The sequence below is a fragment of the Aulostomus chinensis genome, chromosome 7, assembly GCF_037954235.1.
Source record: "Aulostomus chinensis isolate RoL2024-O1b breed Wild chromosome 7, RoL_Achi_v1.0, whole genome shotgun sequence".
NCBI lineage: Eukaryota > Metazoa > Chordata > Actinopteri > Syngnathiformes > Aulostomidae > Aulostomus > Aulostomus chinensis.
This window is the reverse complement of record NC_141326.1, coordinates 30,579,391-30,594,436: the sequence shown is the minus strand read 5'-3', so window position 1 is coordinate 30,594,436 and position 15,046 is coordinate 30,579,391. Positions and strand designations below refer to the sequence as shown.

At 47.4% G+C, this 15,046-nt stretch overlaps 2 protein-coding genes across 7 annotated transcripts in view; both read left to right on the top strand.

The window, feature by feature from the left end:
- The window catches only part of LOC147259492 (diacylglycerol kinase zeta-like), a 38,480-nt gene that overhangs the window by 7,135 nt on the left and 16,299 nt on the right, over positions 1 to 15,046 (top strand). For 5 of the 6 annotated variants that reach the window (XR_015117300.1, XM_086209908.1, XM_086209906.1 and 2 more), the window contains exons 2-24: positions 3,888 to 3,987; positions 4,253 to 4,348; positions 4,429 to 4,506; positions 4,583 to 4,639; positions 5,354 to 5,422; positions 5,593 to 5,664; positions 5,902 to 6,018; positions 6,475 to 6,549; positions 7,092 to 7,193; positions 7,457 to 7,539; positions 7,732 to 7,792; positions 8,034 to 8,147; positions 8,220 to 8,360; positions 9,401 to 9,479; positions 9,982 to 10,037; positions 10,141 to 10,203; positions 10,279 to 10,352; positions 10,482 to 10,593; positions 11,903 to 12,102; positions 12,987 to 13,087; positions 13,644 to 13,735; positions 14,729 to 14,798; positions 14,874 to 14,914. Coding sequence is in view for 5 of the 6 variants with exons in the window: in XM_086209908.1 (XP_086066034.1) it covers positions 3,888 to 3,987; positions 4,253 to 4,348; positions 4,429 to 4,506; positions 4,583 to 4,639; positions 5,354 to 5,422; positions 5,593 to 5,664; positions 5,902 to 6,018; positions 6,475 to 6,549; positions 7,092 to 7,193; positions 7,457 to 7,539; positions 7,732 to 7,792; positions 8,034 to 8,147; positions 8,220 to 8,360; positions 9,401 to 9,479; positions 9,982 to 10,037; positions 10,141 to 10,203; positions 10,279 to 10,352; positions 10,482 to 10,593; positions 11,903 to 12,102; positions 12,987 to 13,087; positions 13,644 to 13,735; positions 14,729 to 14,798; positions 14,874 to 14,914 (2,053 nt within the window). In the remaining variant the exon portion in view is untranslated. Of the gene's footprint in view, positions 1 to 3,887; positions 3,988 to 4,252; positions 4,349 to 4,428; positions 4,507 to 4,582; positions 4,669 to 5,353; positions 5,423 to 5,592; positions 5,665 to 5,901; positions 6,019 to 6,474; positions 6,550 to 7,091; positions 7,194 to 7,456; positions 7,540 to 7,731; positions 7,793 to 8,033; positions 8,148 to 8,219; positions 8,361 to 9,400; positions 9,480 to 9,981; positions 10,038 to 10,140; positions 10,204 to 10,278; positions 10,353 to 10,481; positions 10,594 to 11,902; positions 12,103 to 12,986; positions 13,088 to 13,643; positions 13,736 to 14,728; positions 14,799 to 14,873; positions 14,915 to 15,046 lie in introns of those variants that run through there. The other variant, XM_086209910.1, reaches the window with a different exon arrangement.
- Positions 1,979 to 3,037, top strand: LOC147259493 (uncharacterized). Its single transcript, XM_086207613.1, has one exon. The coding sequence runs from the start codon at positions 1,997 to 1,999 to the stop codon at positions 3,035 to 3,037; it is 1,041 nt and encodes a 346-aa protein (XP_086063739.1). The 5' UTR covers positions 1,979 to 1,996.

Below are 15,046 nucleotides of genomic sequence, written 5' to 3'. Positions count from 1 at the left end.
TGACTGGACTGTCGCCAGCTGCAGGTGACAGGTCGTGGCGTTGGAGGCAGATTGGTGAAAGCTCGACAGCAGGAGGAGCTGGTCTTAGTTACTGTTTTGTCTGTGTCACTGTGGTGATGACAGCTTCCTGTTGCCATGCTGCTCCCCTCGGAGGGAACCCCACACTTCCACTTTTATAATTGATGCTGCTGCTGCTTCTGACAGGGAGACGCCTTCATGGCGCTACACAAGAATGTCAGACTAACGCCTCCACACGCGTCCACGCCAGCAGCAGAACGAGAACTGCAGCTTTAATTTGTGGGAGCTGTTTTACCAAACCAGAGGAACAAATCCTCCCTGGAGGCTCAAGTTTATCTGGTGGTGGTGCTGATTGGTTGTTGGGGTGAACAGCTGAGTGGGGCGTCACCGTCAGAGCTGCTGCAGCAAGGAATTGTGGGTCGGCATCGTCTCCTCTCCTGGCAGGAAGACACTCCGGTGTATCGATGCTAACAGAGGAGCTAACGGAGGAAGCTGGAACTCCGTCCTGAGAGTTCTCATTCAACAAACTAATGATTGGTAGTTTGAATTCAGACGAGATTTACAGAAACGACATAAAACAATCAAAGTTTTTCATTTCAAGTTACAAGAAAGAATCAATAAATAGACAAATATTAAGTATGTATATAAATGTGTGTATATATATATTTATATACATACATTTATATATATACATCTAGACATACAGATGTTTATACACACATATATACATATAGATGTTTATACACACAAATATAGATGTTTATACACACTTATATATACATATATAGATGTTTATACACACAAATATAGATGTTTATACACACAAATATATACACATATAGATGTTTATACACACAAATATAGATGTTTATACACACAAATATATACACATATAGATGTTTATACACACAAATATAGATGTTTATACACACAAATATAGATGTTTATACACACAAATATAGATGTTTATACACACAAATATATACATATATAGATGTTTATACACATATATACATACAGATGTTTATACACACATATATACACATATAGATGTTTATACACACAAATATAGATGTTTATACACACAAATATATACATATATAGATGTTTATACACATATATATACATATATAGATGTTTATACACATATATATATACATATATAGATGTTTATACACACATATATACATATATAGATGTTTATACACACATATATACATATATAGATGTTTATACACATATATACATACAGATGTTTATACACACATATATATACATATATAGATGTTTATACACATATATATACATATATAGATGTTTATACACATATATATATATACATATATAGATGTTTATACACACATATATACATATATAGATGTTTATACACATATATATACATATATAGATGTTTATACACCCCACACACATCTACATACATACAGATGTTTATACACACATATATATACATATATGTTTATACACACATATATATAGATGTTTATACACCCACACATATATACATATATAGAGATGTTTATACACACACATATATATACATATATAGAGATGTTTATACACACACATATATATACATACAGATGTTTCTACACACACACATATATATATATATACATACAGATGTTTCTACACACACACATATATATATATACATATATACACATATATAGATGTTTATACACACACATATATATATATACATATATATGTGTGTGTATAAACATATATATACATATGTTTATACACCTACACATATATATGTTTATACACACAATATATAAACATCTATATACATATATAGATGTTTACACACACACACACACATATATAGTTTTGTTTTCAAACTGAATGTTTGCTGTTGTCCTTGTACCTCGTGGCTGTTTGGTAATGTGGCTCCGCCTCTCTGCTGTCTGGCTAACTGCTGTTTGCGTCCAACAGCCATATTGGAGCGTCCAACATGGACACATTTTTCCGCCGTCACTTTAAGAGGAAGGAAGCTGTCCAGCAGGTGGATGCGACAGCCCCATCCTGTCGCCAGCAGCGGCCCAGCGTGGCCATCCCAACCGGCAAGGCTCGCCGCAGGTCAAGCATCGGGTTACCATCCTCCAGTCTGACACACCGGCGGCGCTCCAGTGTCCAGCTGCAAGCTGGGGTGCTAGGGGTTGGACAGCTTGACCTAACCACACACAACAGGTGGGGGGGACACATCCGCAGGCGCTCCAGCACCACCACCCCCAGCCTCAACCCCAGGTTTGCCGTGTCCCGGAAGAAGGTGGGGAAGCTGCGCAACATTGACACCCACCTACTGGGGCCGTCCATGCTGCTGGCCAGCCTCATCCAGATGGCCGAGGAGGAGGAGGAAGGCGTGGAGGCGGGGCTAGCTGCTGGGGAAAAGCAAGTGGAGGTGAGGGGTGGAGCCAGCAGCAGGATGGTTTTTTCACGGTCCAGCAGCCTCCACTCAGACTCAGACGATGACAGCAGCGATAAATCTGTGGCTTACAACAGCCAATCACACGCTAGTCAGTTGTCTGGGGCGGAGCTTGTGGTGGAGGACAATGTCCCAGTGTCCTCCACCCCCTCTTCCTCTGCCATCACCCTGGAGGTGATGAGTAAAAGTCCCCAACTGCCATCCACATCACGGCCCCTGATTCGGGCCCCGCGCTGCCTGCGAAGGAACTCGTCTCAGGTGTTTGCAAGGGACTCCACCCCCTACAGCCACCACCGCACCTGCAGCCAGACGAAGAGGAGGAGGATCTCCACTATCTCAAAGGCTGGCAGCCCTTGGCCAGGTCGAGGCGTTGCACTGCCCAGCCGCAGGAACTCAGTCTTCTCTCTCCACCACGCAGCCTCCTGCAGGGGCCCCGGGGCCCCGAGCTGGCTGGCAGCACGAGGCTACGATGGCTGCCGGGAGAGCTGGAGTGCCTTCCTGCTGTATGTAGTCTCTGACCATGGCGGCCATGCTGCTCTGGGTGTTGCTGAGAATGTCTGTGACTGTTGAACAAGCTGACAGAGCTGAAAGTTGGTGGGTGCGTTGACACATCTGGTCCTCAGCAGGCGCTCACACAGTAACAGGGTAGACGCATGTCGTCGGCCCACGAGCGTTCGTCCACTTCATCCACATAAGAGCCAAAGGTTTTACCTCCATCGTGTCCAATCGGCGCCATCTGACACCAGATGACTTGGCTACATTTAGCATAGAAGTAGTGTTTGAATGGAAACTCCGTTTTAATCCAATGTGAGTCTGGTGCTAACCAGAAAGTCTCACTGTGGTGGTAAAAATGTCGGGTTTCCTCCCACAAGCCAACATGGCGACGAGGTTTTGCACGTGCATCTGCTGATGGCATCCAGTCGGCCTGTCAGGCAGGTCATGTTGGTGGGATGAGTGGAACATGACGAGCGCCGCTAGGGCACAAAAGTCAGTCTGGAAATCAACAGCAGCTTGTGACGTTCAGAGTGAGACGGCACTTCCTGTGTGCACAGGAAGCGTTAATAAGTAATAAGCTCATTAAAATGATTCCTAATCGCAGCCTGAGTTTCTGCTCCAAACTCCCTGAAGCTAATTAGCAGCTGGTTTAGAGGTGCACGATCAGCTCAAACTCACCTCGCAGGTGTGTGCCTGTGTGCCTGTGTGTGTGTGGGCGCCTGTGTGTGTTTGTGTGTGCCTGTGTGTGTGTGATTGTGTGTGCGTGCGTGAGAGATGGAGTAGTTGGATAGGCTGGTGCTCCCCCGGCAGTAGTCTCCCTCTGCCGTGTGCTGCTCAGACCGGGGCCGTGATGGACGCCACTGGCTGAGACGAGTCTTCTGGCTGCTGCTCTCACGCTGCCTCCTTCTGTCTCGTGTGTTTGCAGGAAAGCCATCGCCAAGTCAGGCGTGCAGCACGTGTCCAGCGTCTCGGCGTCTGGGCAGACCGACCCACTGCGGGAGCCCAGCAGCACCATCGACTGGAGTGTGAGTGACATCATCACTGGTCAACCAGACGCTCCCGACTTTAGGAGCGCCATTTCACCGGGGCGAACGCGTCTCAGTTCATCTCCTGGTGTTTGCCGTGAAGTCATAATGATATTCAGTCTTGAGGGACCACATGAACACAATGAAAGTCCTGCCCATGCTGTGCTGGGGGGGTCACTGACTCTTTGTGAGGGTAAAGATGGACTTGGTGAGAAACTAATTGTTGTGCAGTGAAACGTTTGTGTGTCCTCTCATGACGTCACAGGACAACGCCCAGTTTGGTGACCACATCTGGTTTGAGACGAGTGGATCTGGAGACTTCTGTTACGTCGGCGAGCAGTACTGCATCGTCAAGTCACTGGTGAGTCACAGCGCCCCCTGTGGCGTGGCCCTGCCCTGTCTATAAGCACCAGCAACTCATCACGTTCTGATTTCCTGTAGCAAAAGTCGGTTGCCAGGAAGAAATGTGCGGGCTGCAAGATATCGGTCCACACCATGTGCATGGAGCAGCTGGAGAAGGTAAACCTGGAGGCCGCGGGATCGCCAGCGTTCCCCAAAGTTGGCGCTCCTCACCATCTTTTCTCTCTGGGTTCAGATTAATTTCAGGTGCAAGCCGTCGTTCCGGGAGCCGGGGTCACGCGCCCTCCGAGAGGTTCGTGTCCGACTCCAGTTGGGATGGTGGTGCGTTTGCTGCGGGGTTGGTGATCTGTTGCATGCCAATATTTTACTGGAAAGTCGTCTTTTTTCTTCAGCAGCTCCCGGGTCATGTGACCCAGTGACCACACCTCCTTCCTAGCCTTTCTTCCTCTTCTGTCATTTACCAGCTACTGATTTTGGATTTGATACTTACATTAATTCAAATTTGCCAATATTGTCAACTTTTACTTGAGAATGAACCGAAACCCTTTTGGCAGTGTAGAGTCGAGGTCCCTGTCGTCCCACGGGAGAGCGCCATCAGCCGCGCACCTGTCCAGGTGACATCTCAAGAGCCACTTGGAAGAATCTTTTTTCAAATTAAGTACTGATGAATGTACAAATAACAAGTCTAGAATACACAAACTAACGAAAATGACAGTATTTGATTACATCGTGTATCCAAAAGGTCAAAGGTCAAGTTGATGTGACTTCACAATGCCAGAACACTTTTCTGGACAGACTCATCCACAGTCGTCCCGGCGGCGGCGGTTTGATCATCAGCATTCCATGGATTAAAAACATGCCTGACAGGTGGAACGTTGTTTATTTCACTTGAACGCGTTCTGCATCAGAGCACTGAAGCTACTTGTCGCCTCGTCACCTGGCCAGGTAGAAGCACCTGACAGGATGAAAGATCAAGCAAGTCCTAATTGGTGATGTTGTGTTTCAGTCCAACGTGGTGCGACATCACTGGGTCCACCGCAGACGTCAGACGGGAAGGTGCCGGCAGTGTGGGAAGGTGAGTCTCGCCCATCGCCGCCACAGAGATGACAGGTTCACCGCAGCGATCAAGGATCTGTTCAGAAACGGCCACCTGACTGGGTTTGCTTTGGTCGCAGCTCCGTTTTTAACTGCAAGCCTATAAGTCGCTCCAACCCAGCTGATGTTCTCTGACGTTCTCCTCCTCAGGGGTTCCAACAGAAGTTCTCATTTCACAGTAAAGAGATTGTTGCCATCAGCTGCTCGTGGTGCAAACAGGCGGTAAGTTTGCACCTCAGCCATTTTGTTGTCTCTGCTCTGGGTCGCTCCATGAAGAACAAAGGTGTTACCGTGTCTTTTACGCTACAGACAAACATCACGATACAGAAACTTCAGACATCCTCTCAGTCCTGACGAGTAGAAAAGTGTCATTTGTGACTTGTGAGCTAGTTTAGGTTAGGTCAGCAGGCAGGTGACTTCCTGTCACTCCAGTGCGGTCACTTCCTGTCTGTTTTTCAGTATCACAACAAGGTGACGTGTTTCATGCTGCAGCAGATTGAGGAGTGTTGCTCACTAGGAGCTCACGCTGCTGTCATCATCCCTCCCACCTGGATCCTGAGGGTCCGCCGACCACAGGTAGACACACACACACACACACACACACACACACACACACAGAAACATTGCATGATGTGATAACCTACTCTTTCTAACTCCTTCACTGAAAATTACTCGTTCAGTCTCTGGATTTTCAGATTAAGAGTTCCTCATAAAGTTTTGATCATCTACAAACGTTATGAACGAGCCTGGCGCCCCGAACCTGCTGCTCATTGATTCACGTTTACATCAACGTACGTTTCTGCGTTCGTGCCCCAGCATCCTCGTGGGTGGTCACTGATGAAGGTCCCCATCAAGCCCCATCAAACAGGAACGACTCTAAAGCCCAAACCCCTGCAGCTTTTTATCGTAGAAAATCAACAAAGCATTGTCCAGTTATCAAGTGTCCAACAGTCCTTGAATGAGTCGCGCCACCTCTGTCAAGTGAACAAACTTCACCCCCGCTGATGGGCGTGTTTGTCTCCTTCTGTCCAGTCGTCTTTGAAGTCCAGTAAAAAGAAAAAACGGACGTCCCTGAAATGCAACAAGTCAAACAAGAAGGCAGCAGAGGTGAGAGCGTGCTTCTGGAAGGTTGTCAAAGGTTGGTCCGTGGACCTGCAGGGGTCCTTAGGGGTTTCTAGGAGGTCTTAAACAAAATGAGGAACAGTTCCATGGACTCTTATTGCATTTGAACACAGAGGCTCTGACACAGTTGCTCTCCTCACGTCTGCATTTGTCATTCAAATGATTAGGAATGTTTTGGGTATTTTACCAAAATTTACTTCCTAATTTTCCAGCAAGTTTTAATGATTTCCTGGCCTCGTTTTACTCAAGAAAACCAGTGAAATTGTCGAGGAAAAAATGTCATTTGCAAATTAGCAGTAATCACTTTTGAAACAACAAAGACTTTGAAAGCAATTTTATTACTTTTTTGTCCTAGTTTCTCGGTCATTTAAAAATGTCTTATCTTGTATTCTGAGAAACACAGAATGGTTTTATAAGTAAATGTAGAATAAATTAAAGAAAAAAATCCTGTTTGTTGATTTTCTGGGGAGATGAAGCTAGTTTGGACACATCGGTTTCTCTAAATATGCCTAACTTGGACGTTTCAGCTCCAAGATGGCCGCTGGAAGCCCTTCCTGGTGAAGCCCCTCCCCTCTCAGCTCATGAAACCTCTGCTGGTATTTGTCAACCCCAAAAGTGGCGGCAATCAGGTACGTACATCAGTGTCCGGCCGCGGCAGGTGGAGGGTTGTCAAAGGGACCCTCAGAAGAACTCACTGTTCTCAAACATCAGAAATGAACTAAGATCCTAACAATCAATGTGATCAGAACACGTGTGTCAAGGAGGCGGAGACGTGTGTGACCACGAGTCGGACGCCTGTGGGGCTGCTGCTCTGTGCCTGGCGTCACTCAGACTCTGTTGTCTTTTATGGCAAATAGTGTGAGTTCTTTCTTTCTTTCTTTCTTTCTTTCAGGGAGCCAAGATTATCCAGTCTTTTATGTGGTACCTGAATCCTCGACAGGTGTTTGACTTGACAAAAGGTGGACCGAGGGAAGGGTAAGTCATGTGACCTTTGACCTTCCTTATCCCCCACAGGATTTTCCAATCATCTTCCACTCATCAGTCACGCAGAGGTCCATTCCCCCACTTGGTTACTCTTCTGTCCCCCTCCTCCTCCCCCCGTTCCCTCCTGTCCTTCCTGGTTTCGTGTCCCAGGTGAAGTGCAGCTGTTCTTTGTGTCTCCTGCAGGTTGGAGCTTTATTCCAAGGTGCCCAACCTGAGGATCCTGGCCTGCGGGGGAGACGGGACAGTGAGTTGTACTGCAGAGGATCAATGAAGAGACAATTCCATTAATTTGGCTCCATCTAGTGGCCAAAGTTCACAGTTGCATATAACAGGGTGGCAACTGACAGAAGAGCAACATAACTGCAATGACAGAACTGCAGAACTCATAATTAATAAGGAGACATGTCGTTTTATTGGCTTATTTTTCTTGCAAACCTCATCCTGATATGCAGGTCATTGGAACAGTCTTCTTTGTGTGTGCGCAGGTGGGGTGGATCCTGTCAGTGTTGGACCAACTGAAGCTCCGCCCCCAGCCTCCTGTGGCCATCCTTCCTCTGGGAACCGGCAATGACCTGGCAAGAACCCTGAACTGGGGAGGGGTGAGTTCTGCTGGTGTTCCGTTGAGCAACTGTGTGGCTCTGGGTTTACTTGAGTCCATTTTGGTCTCTCAGGGTTACACTGATGAGCCCATAACAAAGATCCTCTCACACGTGGAGGACGGGAACATCGTCCAGCTGGACCGCTGGAACCTGAACGTGGAGGAGAACCCGGCGGCCCGGCCAGAGGAGCGAGAGGAGCATCAGACTGACAAGGTCAGTCGAGGCTGCGTTCGTCAGCGGAGCACAAAGGAACTTCAGTGGAAGGTCGATGGTTGTGGCCAGCAGACACGGTAACAGGGCCTGGAGGCAACACTTGGCTTCTGCTGTGATCCTGAAATCTGCTTCGTCCGTCACACGGAAGCTTCACCTGCTTGCAGTGGCAAACCCTCAGGCAGAAGCAACAGAGACCGGAACGAACTTAGCATGTTGCCGCAGGGAAGCCGAGAAGTAACCTTGAACCATGCACTGGTCTCTGCCTCGGGCCAGGCTCGTCTACACGCTCTGACCCTGAAGTGGGATTCAGCTGCTGAAATTTGAAACTGATGGATTTAACGTGACTGGGTTCTCTGGGATTTGCTCGGTACCTTTAGAAGTAGCTTCCTGTTCCCAGGCCTGCTGTCTAGGAGTTGGAGGCTCAGTGGTTTGATCCTCGGCTGATGAGCTCCAGTCTGCTCTGAGGCAGAAAGCCCTGTGGATTGTGTTCCAGTAGAGCAGCGTTTCTCAAAGTGTGTGGCGCGCCCCCCTGGTGGGGGCGGAGGCGTCCCTTGGGGGCGCGCCACACACTTTGAGAAACATTATTTCCCCCTCACCTTTCGCTTTGTTTATGGTTCTGCCGCGAAAAAAATTCCGACGTCCACGCATTAGTTCCCCCGGAACCAAAGCGCGCTTCAAAGCTCTTTCATAGCAACTGTTGTCAGGTCTGTTCTTAAAATGGAGAGATATTTGACAGGGATGAAACACATTTTATTTCATTTTTTCTAGTTCTGAAAAACTAAAGGAATGTTGGTAATTTTAACAGGTCAATAAAGTTAAACATGGCCTATTTTGTCAAAAAAATTGCTGTGGGGGGGAATGAAAATGTTTCTTCCTCCAAAGGGGGAATGACAGAAAAAGTTTGAGAGCCACTGCAGTGGAGGGTCGAGTGTAACTGCAGCTCATGCAGCCACAGGCCTCCAGACAAGAAGTTCGACTCTCAGTTTAGAGAAGTTTTCTTTGATTTCAACATCTGATGAATGACGTTCCTGCCGTTTCAGCTCCCCATCGACGTCTTCAACAACTACTTCAGTCTGGGCTTCGATGCTCACGTCACGCTTGGCTTCCATGAATCTCGAGGTGAGTTCGAGGACGCAGTCATCGTGGGATCATAACAGGCAGCAGAACAAAGAGTCAGCAGTGCTGAGGGAAAGTGGAATATATTTGTGTGCAGGTTTTCTGAATCTTGTCTGTTTCCACACAATGAAGTCCATCCTGATGTCTACCTGGATGATAGGAGCTGCATATTCTTCAGAAACCAGCTCAAATGAAAGTGGTGCTCATGCTGGTTTGATTCAGTTAGGACTCACGTGAGGTTTCCGTTTGAGAACCTCCTCTCCCATGATGTTAGCCTAGCATGTAGCTTAACCTGCACCAGGCATCATTGTTCCCAAAACTTTGTCAGCATTTACAACTTTATTGTCCAGTTGTAAATGTGACCAACACTCACTTACATATTGAAGCAGAAGCTTCCACATCTGCATCTGCACTTTCTGAATGAGGCCTTCCGCTCCACTCATGCTAGGCGGCTACGTTAGCGTCATGTTTCCCAGATGCATTAAACCATGTTTCGGTCTTTTAGAGGCAAACCCAGAGAAGTTTAACAGCCGCTTCAGGAATAAGATGTTCTATGCAGGGGTAAGTCTGGTCACCACCCAGCACAACATTTACTCCATCCACACACACTCATCTACCTGTGTGTGTGCGTGCGTGCGTGCGTGTGTGTGTGTGTGTGTTTCAGACAGCCTTCTCAGATTTCCTGAGTGGCAGTTCTAAAGATCTTGCCAAGCACATCAAGGTGGTGGTGAGTAGAAGTGCGCGTGTCGATGAACTTCCCTCAGAAGAGAGAAAAGCCGTGACGCATCTGTTCTGTCTGCAGTGTGATGGGACGGACCTGACGGCTAAAGTCCAGGAGCTGAAGCTGCAGTGTCTCCTGTTCCTGAACATCCCCAGGTATTTGATGTCTGACCTGTGAAACCTGCCAATGGAGGGGTTTGTTGTTTGATGGCAGCAGTGAAGCTCCATGGTTGTGCCGATAAACCCACGCCTCCATGTTGTCAGCCACGTGGGATTCTGTTTCAGGTACTGTGCAGGCACTGTGCCGTGGGGTCACCCCGCTGAGCATCACGACTTTGAGCCACAGCGCCATGACGACGGCTACATTGAGGTCATTGGCTTCACCATGACGTCTTTGGTGAGAATGCGAGCGGATCGCGTCAGACACGTGACTGTCATCTCAACCTCAAATGTCCACTACAAACAAAACTCTTAAACGGGAAACGTAGTCGCGAGCTGATGACGCCCCTTGAGTGTGCGTCTGTTTGGGCGCTCTGTGGGTCAGAGGAATCACATGTTCAGAATTATGAAAAAACAAACAGGATTTGATTTTAGATAAAAACCTCAGGCAATCAAATTAGTTTTACCACAGCATTCATCTGCTCATCAAGTTTAAAATCTGTCCGTTTCCACAGGTGGTGACAGGTGGCCTCTACAAGTGTGCCATGTGCCAGAGTTAGCAAGAATGCTAACTGCTATGTGTCGTAGCTCAGCAGGTATCAACAGAGGAAAGGCAGAAAGAAAATAAGAAGAAACTGTACAAGTAATAAAAACCATGAAGATGAAGTAGACCCGTAAACAGGACATCTTATGTATACATTGCTAGTACGTCTAAGAGGACTGGATACATGAAACGTGAGCCTGGTTGAAGGTGGAACGTGTAGGCAGTAAGAAGTTTGCCCGTTGTTTCATGATCAAAAACTTTCATGAGGTTGTTGTAAAGTAATTTTATAGTTTTCAGGGTTTTATACCAGTTATCAGACCAGTTAGTTATGAGCTTCAGACCAGTTATGGAGTCGAGTTCTCTATCATAACAACATCCTGTAGCATTTAATGCCAAGAAGGCCAGCTTGAGCGTGGGGCCCAAAGGGAGCCTGAGAGACGAAGCCCCTCCCCTCCCAAAATAACACGACTGGCTGTGCTGTGTGTTTGAAAACCACGCGCACAGTTTTTCTGTTGCGGTTCTTGTTTTTTGGTACCCAGATGGAACCGTGAGACAGTAAGAGGGTCGGTTGTCCTGACAGTAAATTGACACAACTTTCCCTTACACACGTATTGACGTATATTCCCTTCATATCACCTGTTGCTTGTCAACCACCAGTTTCTGAAGCGTGTTCAGAACAAAGAAAGTGGATTTTGCAGTCTATATAAATGAGGACAGGTTCAACTTCGTGTGCCGCCATGTCACAATTGTGTAGAACTTCATTCAAAAAACAGCATTTCAAAACAACTTGTCAACCTGTGGGAAGACCTGACAACTCGTGAGCTGGTTCTCCGATATTTCTGGTACCAGTACCACTGGTTGTTTGGGGTCACAGCCGATGGTGCTGAATATATGTGGGTTCACACAGCAAAATAATGGATCGCATCATACATAGAACTAAGACGAGCGACTAAACATGAAGTGTTTCCATGGATGCCTTTGAAGCTGTGCTCTTTGTGCCCAGGCCACACTGCAGGTGGGCGGTCACGGCGAGCGCCTCCACCAGTGTAAAGAAGTGATCCTGACAACCTTCAAGTCCATCCCCATGCAGGTGGACGGTGAGCCCTGCAAGCTGGCACCGTCCATCATCCACATCAACCTAAGAAACCAGGCCAACATGGTGCAGAAGGCCAAGAGGCGGATCTCCATGCCACATCTGAATGAGTAAGAACCACGTGGCGTCTGAAGGAACAGCAACTGCTGAGCCCATCATCTTTATTCTGAGGGCTGCACATGTAAATCCTGAATCACTGCTCATTTCACTCCTTTGGAACCAATCATCTCCAACCTTCTGGAGGAGTCGTTCAGATCGATTCAATCCAGGAGAAGATCTGGGACCAGGTCCTAGTCCCACATCCTCCTTCCTGTCCTCAACACTTGTCTCTTCCTCCTCACAACAGTTGTTTTTCTCTGACTTCCTATTGTCTCTCAGACGTCGGTCCCACACACGCCAATGGACGTCCTCCTTACACTCAGCTGCCTTTGAGTCCTCAATCCTGTCCTCCCGTGGTACTAGGACTCTTACCTGGTACTAGGATTGTTACCTGGTACCTCCCGTGGTACTAGGACTGTTACCTGGTACTAGGATTGTTACCTGGTACCTCCCGTGGTACTAGGACTCTTACCTGGTACTAGGATTGTTACCTGGTACCTCCCGTGGTACTAGGACTGTTACCTGGTCCAATCTGTCCAAAATTAGCATGTGATGAGAGTCTGAACACATTAAGTCCCATTCATGGCACCACCTACCTGCAACAGGAAACAAGCCATATATGGCAAACACTCACAATTTACAGTATATGTACATCTAACAGACATCAAATCATGTTTTAATGGCTCGCCCTGACAGACAGGAAGTGGGAATATGCGTCAACTAAACGTCCGGATGGTTTTTCTCATGAGGTGAAGTTCCATGTAAAGGGAGTTGCTGGTTCAATTCCCAGTAGGTCGGCTACCCGTCACCCCACTGACGGTGCTGTCATCATTTTAAAGTTGTGTTTGTATCCGTCAGTGTGTTGGTACAGATTTGCACGTGTGTGTGTCTACAGCCAGCAGCCGGTTCCTGAGAAGCTCCAGATCCGAGTGAACCGGGTCAGCATGGCGGCGTATGAAGCTCTGCACTATGACAAGGACCAGCTGAAGGAGACCTGTGAGTCAGCCAAGGGTTAATTGATCTGATGTGTAGTGACTTGAATTCAGAGCTTCGGCGACCCTCCAGCGGTGGTCGGTTCCCATCAGAGCAGGAGCCGAGTGGTTCCACAGCCTGGTTCGAGTGTCGGGAGAAGCCTCCAGACCTGCTCCTGACTTCTGCTGGAGAAACTAGTGGCTGCAGGAGTTAACATGTGTGAACTTGGTCAAACTATCAGCTGTTCACTGGCAGCGTGCTAGCTACCTGCTAACTATGACTTTAGATGGAAACCAATGATTTCGTTGGTCAAAGGTGTTTCTGCAGGTGTAAATCTGCTGCAGTCCTTTTTAAAAAGATTCCCCTCCAGTGTGTAAGAACATTCCTAAAACCCATGAATCCGTTTCCTATACTTCCAACAATCAGGAAAAGCACAGTAATGCGTATTTGTCATTGATCAAGATATATAAAGAATATATATATAGATATATAGAATATAAATATATGATTCTGATTTATTTCCACTGCTGCTTGTAGGAGCTTAAAGGAATTGAGACTTTGATGGTGTTTGTTTGTGCAGCGACTCCGCTGGGCGCCATCACAATCCCTGGTGACAGCGACCTGGAGACCTGCCGCCTCTTCATCGAGCATTTGCAGGACGACTCAGACCAGGTAAGAGGCCGCCTGTGTGTGTCCGAGTCACCTAGACTCGTTCCTTCGGCGATCCGATATATGATCGTCGATAAGTGAGTGAATGGATGGATCACGATCGTTATATCCAAAGACTCAACCATTGGTGGTGCCATGTTTGTAGTTTCCACCCTCTGTAAAAGCTGCCATGAAGGAGGACTGGTGAGGAGCGTTAGCGTGCTAGCTTGAGGTGCTTAAGCAGCCTGGGAGGGCTGTGTGGCTGTTAGCATCACTAGCATCAAGCTGAGTGAAAGACTACAGAAACAGAACACATCGATCACTTAAGTCACATGACGACATGAACAGCTTTATAAGTCAGTGATAGTGGCCCCTGGACCCGGACCAGTTCTAGACTGGGGTCGCTTCTGTTGTGGCGTTTGTAATTGCACCATGGCGTTTTCCCAAGCTTGCTGCTTGTAGGTAACTCAACGCCTCCCACCCTTTGCTCGATTGGATCTTGACGACATCAACTGGATGATCTTAGAATGCAGCGGATCACCTGATGCGACTGCCAACAGGTTCTGTTATTTAGATGTCAGAAGTGTTTGGCCCAGTTTGGTCGGCAGGAGTGAGAAAATCTCTCGTTGCTGTTGGTGTCAAAGACACCGAAGATGTTAAGTGGAATGATTTGTTGTTGTTGTTTGAATCTTTCCATCAAGGCTGTAGAATTCTAGTTGTCCTGGTTCCAGCCCCGTCCGCCCTCTGCTCCTGGGCTTCAGCGGGCTGTTGGGTTGTCCAGTTCATGTCTAGTTGCTTCTTCCAGTTCTCATCTGGGCTGCAGCTCTACAAAGACACTGTCCTCGACCCAGACCCAGTTAGCAACTAGCTGGTGGACATTTAGCAGCTACTGGACCAATCAGAGTTCTTGCTTCATTGACAAAATTAGACGTATTCTTAAAAAAACAACAACAACTGATTGGTCTTTAAATGAGAGGAACCAGAGAAGAGCAGTTTTCACACCTCGTGTCTCTCCAGGATGGCGATTCCCTGACAGGAGACAGTCTGACGCTCCAGAAACTGTCCCTGAAGTGGTGCTTCCTCGACTGTGAGTCCCAACAAGCAAACGACTTTTGACCACCGTCACGTTTGCGCCAACTAACACCTGGGATTTGTGTTTCAGGTACAACTGCAGACCGTTTCTACAGGATAGACCGAGCTCAGGTGGGATGACAGTGGCACTTCATGTTGTTGTTGTTGTTGTTGTTGTTGCATCAAGACACCAAAAAAACCCTCGCGCGATGGATCGCATCAGAGGAGTAATGAAGGACCGTCGTCAGTGGTTGTGAACAGCTG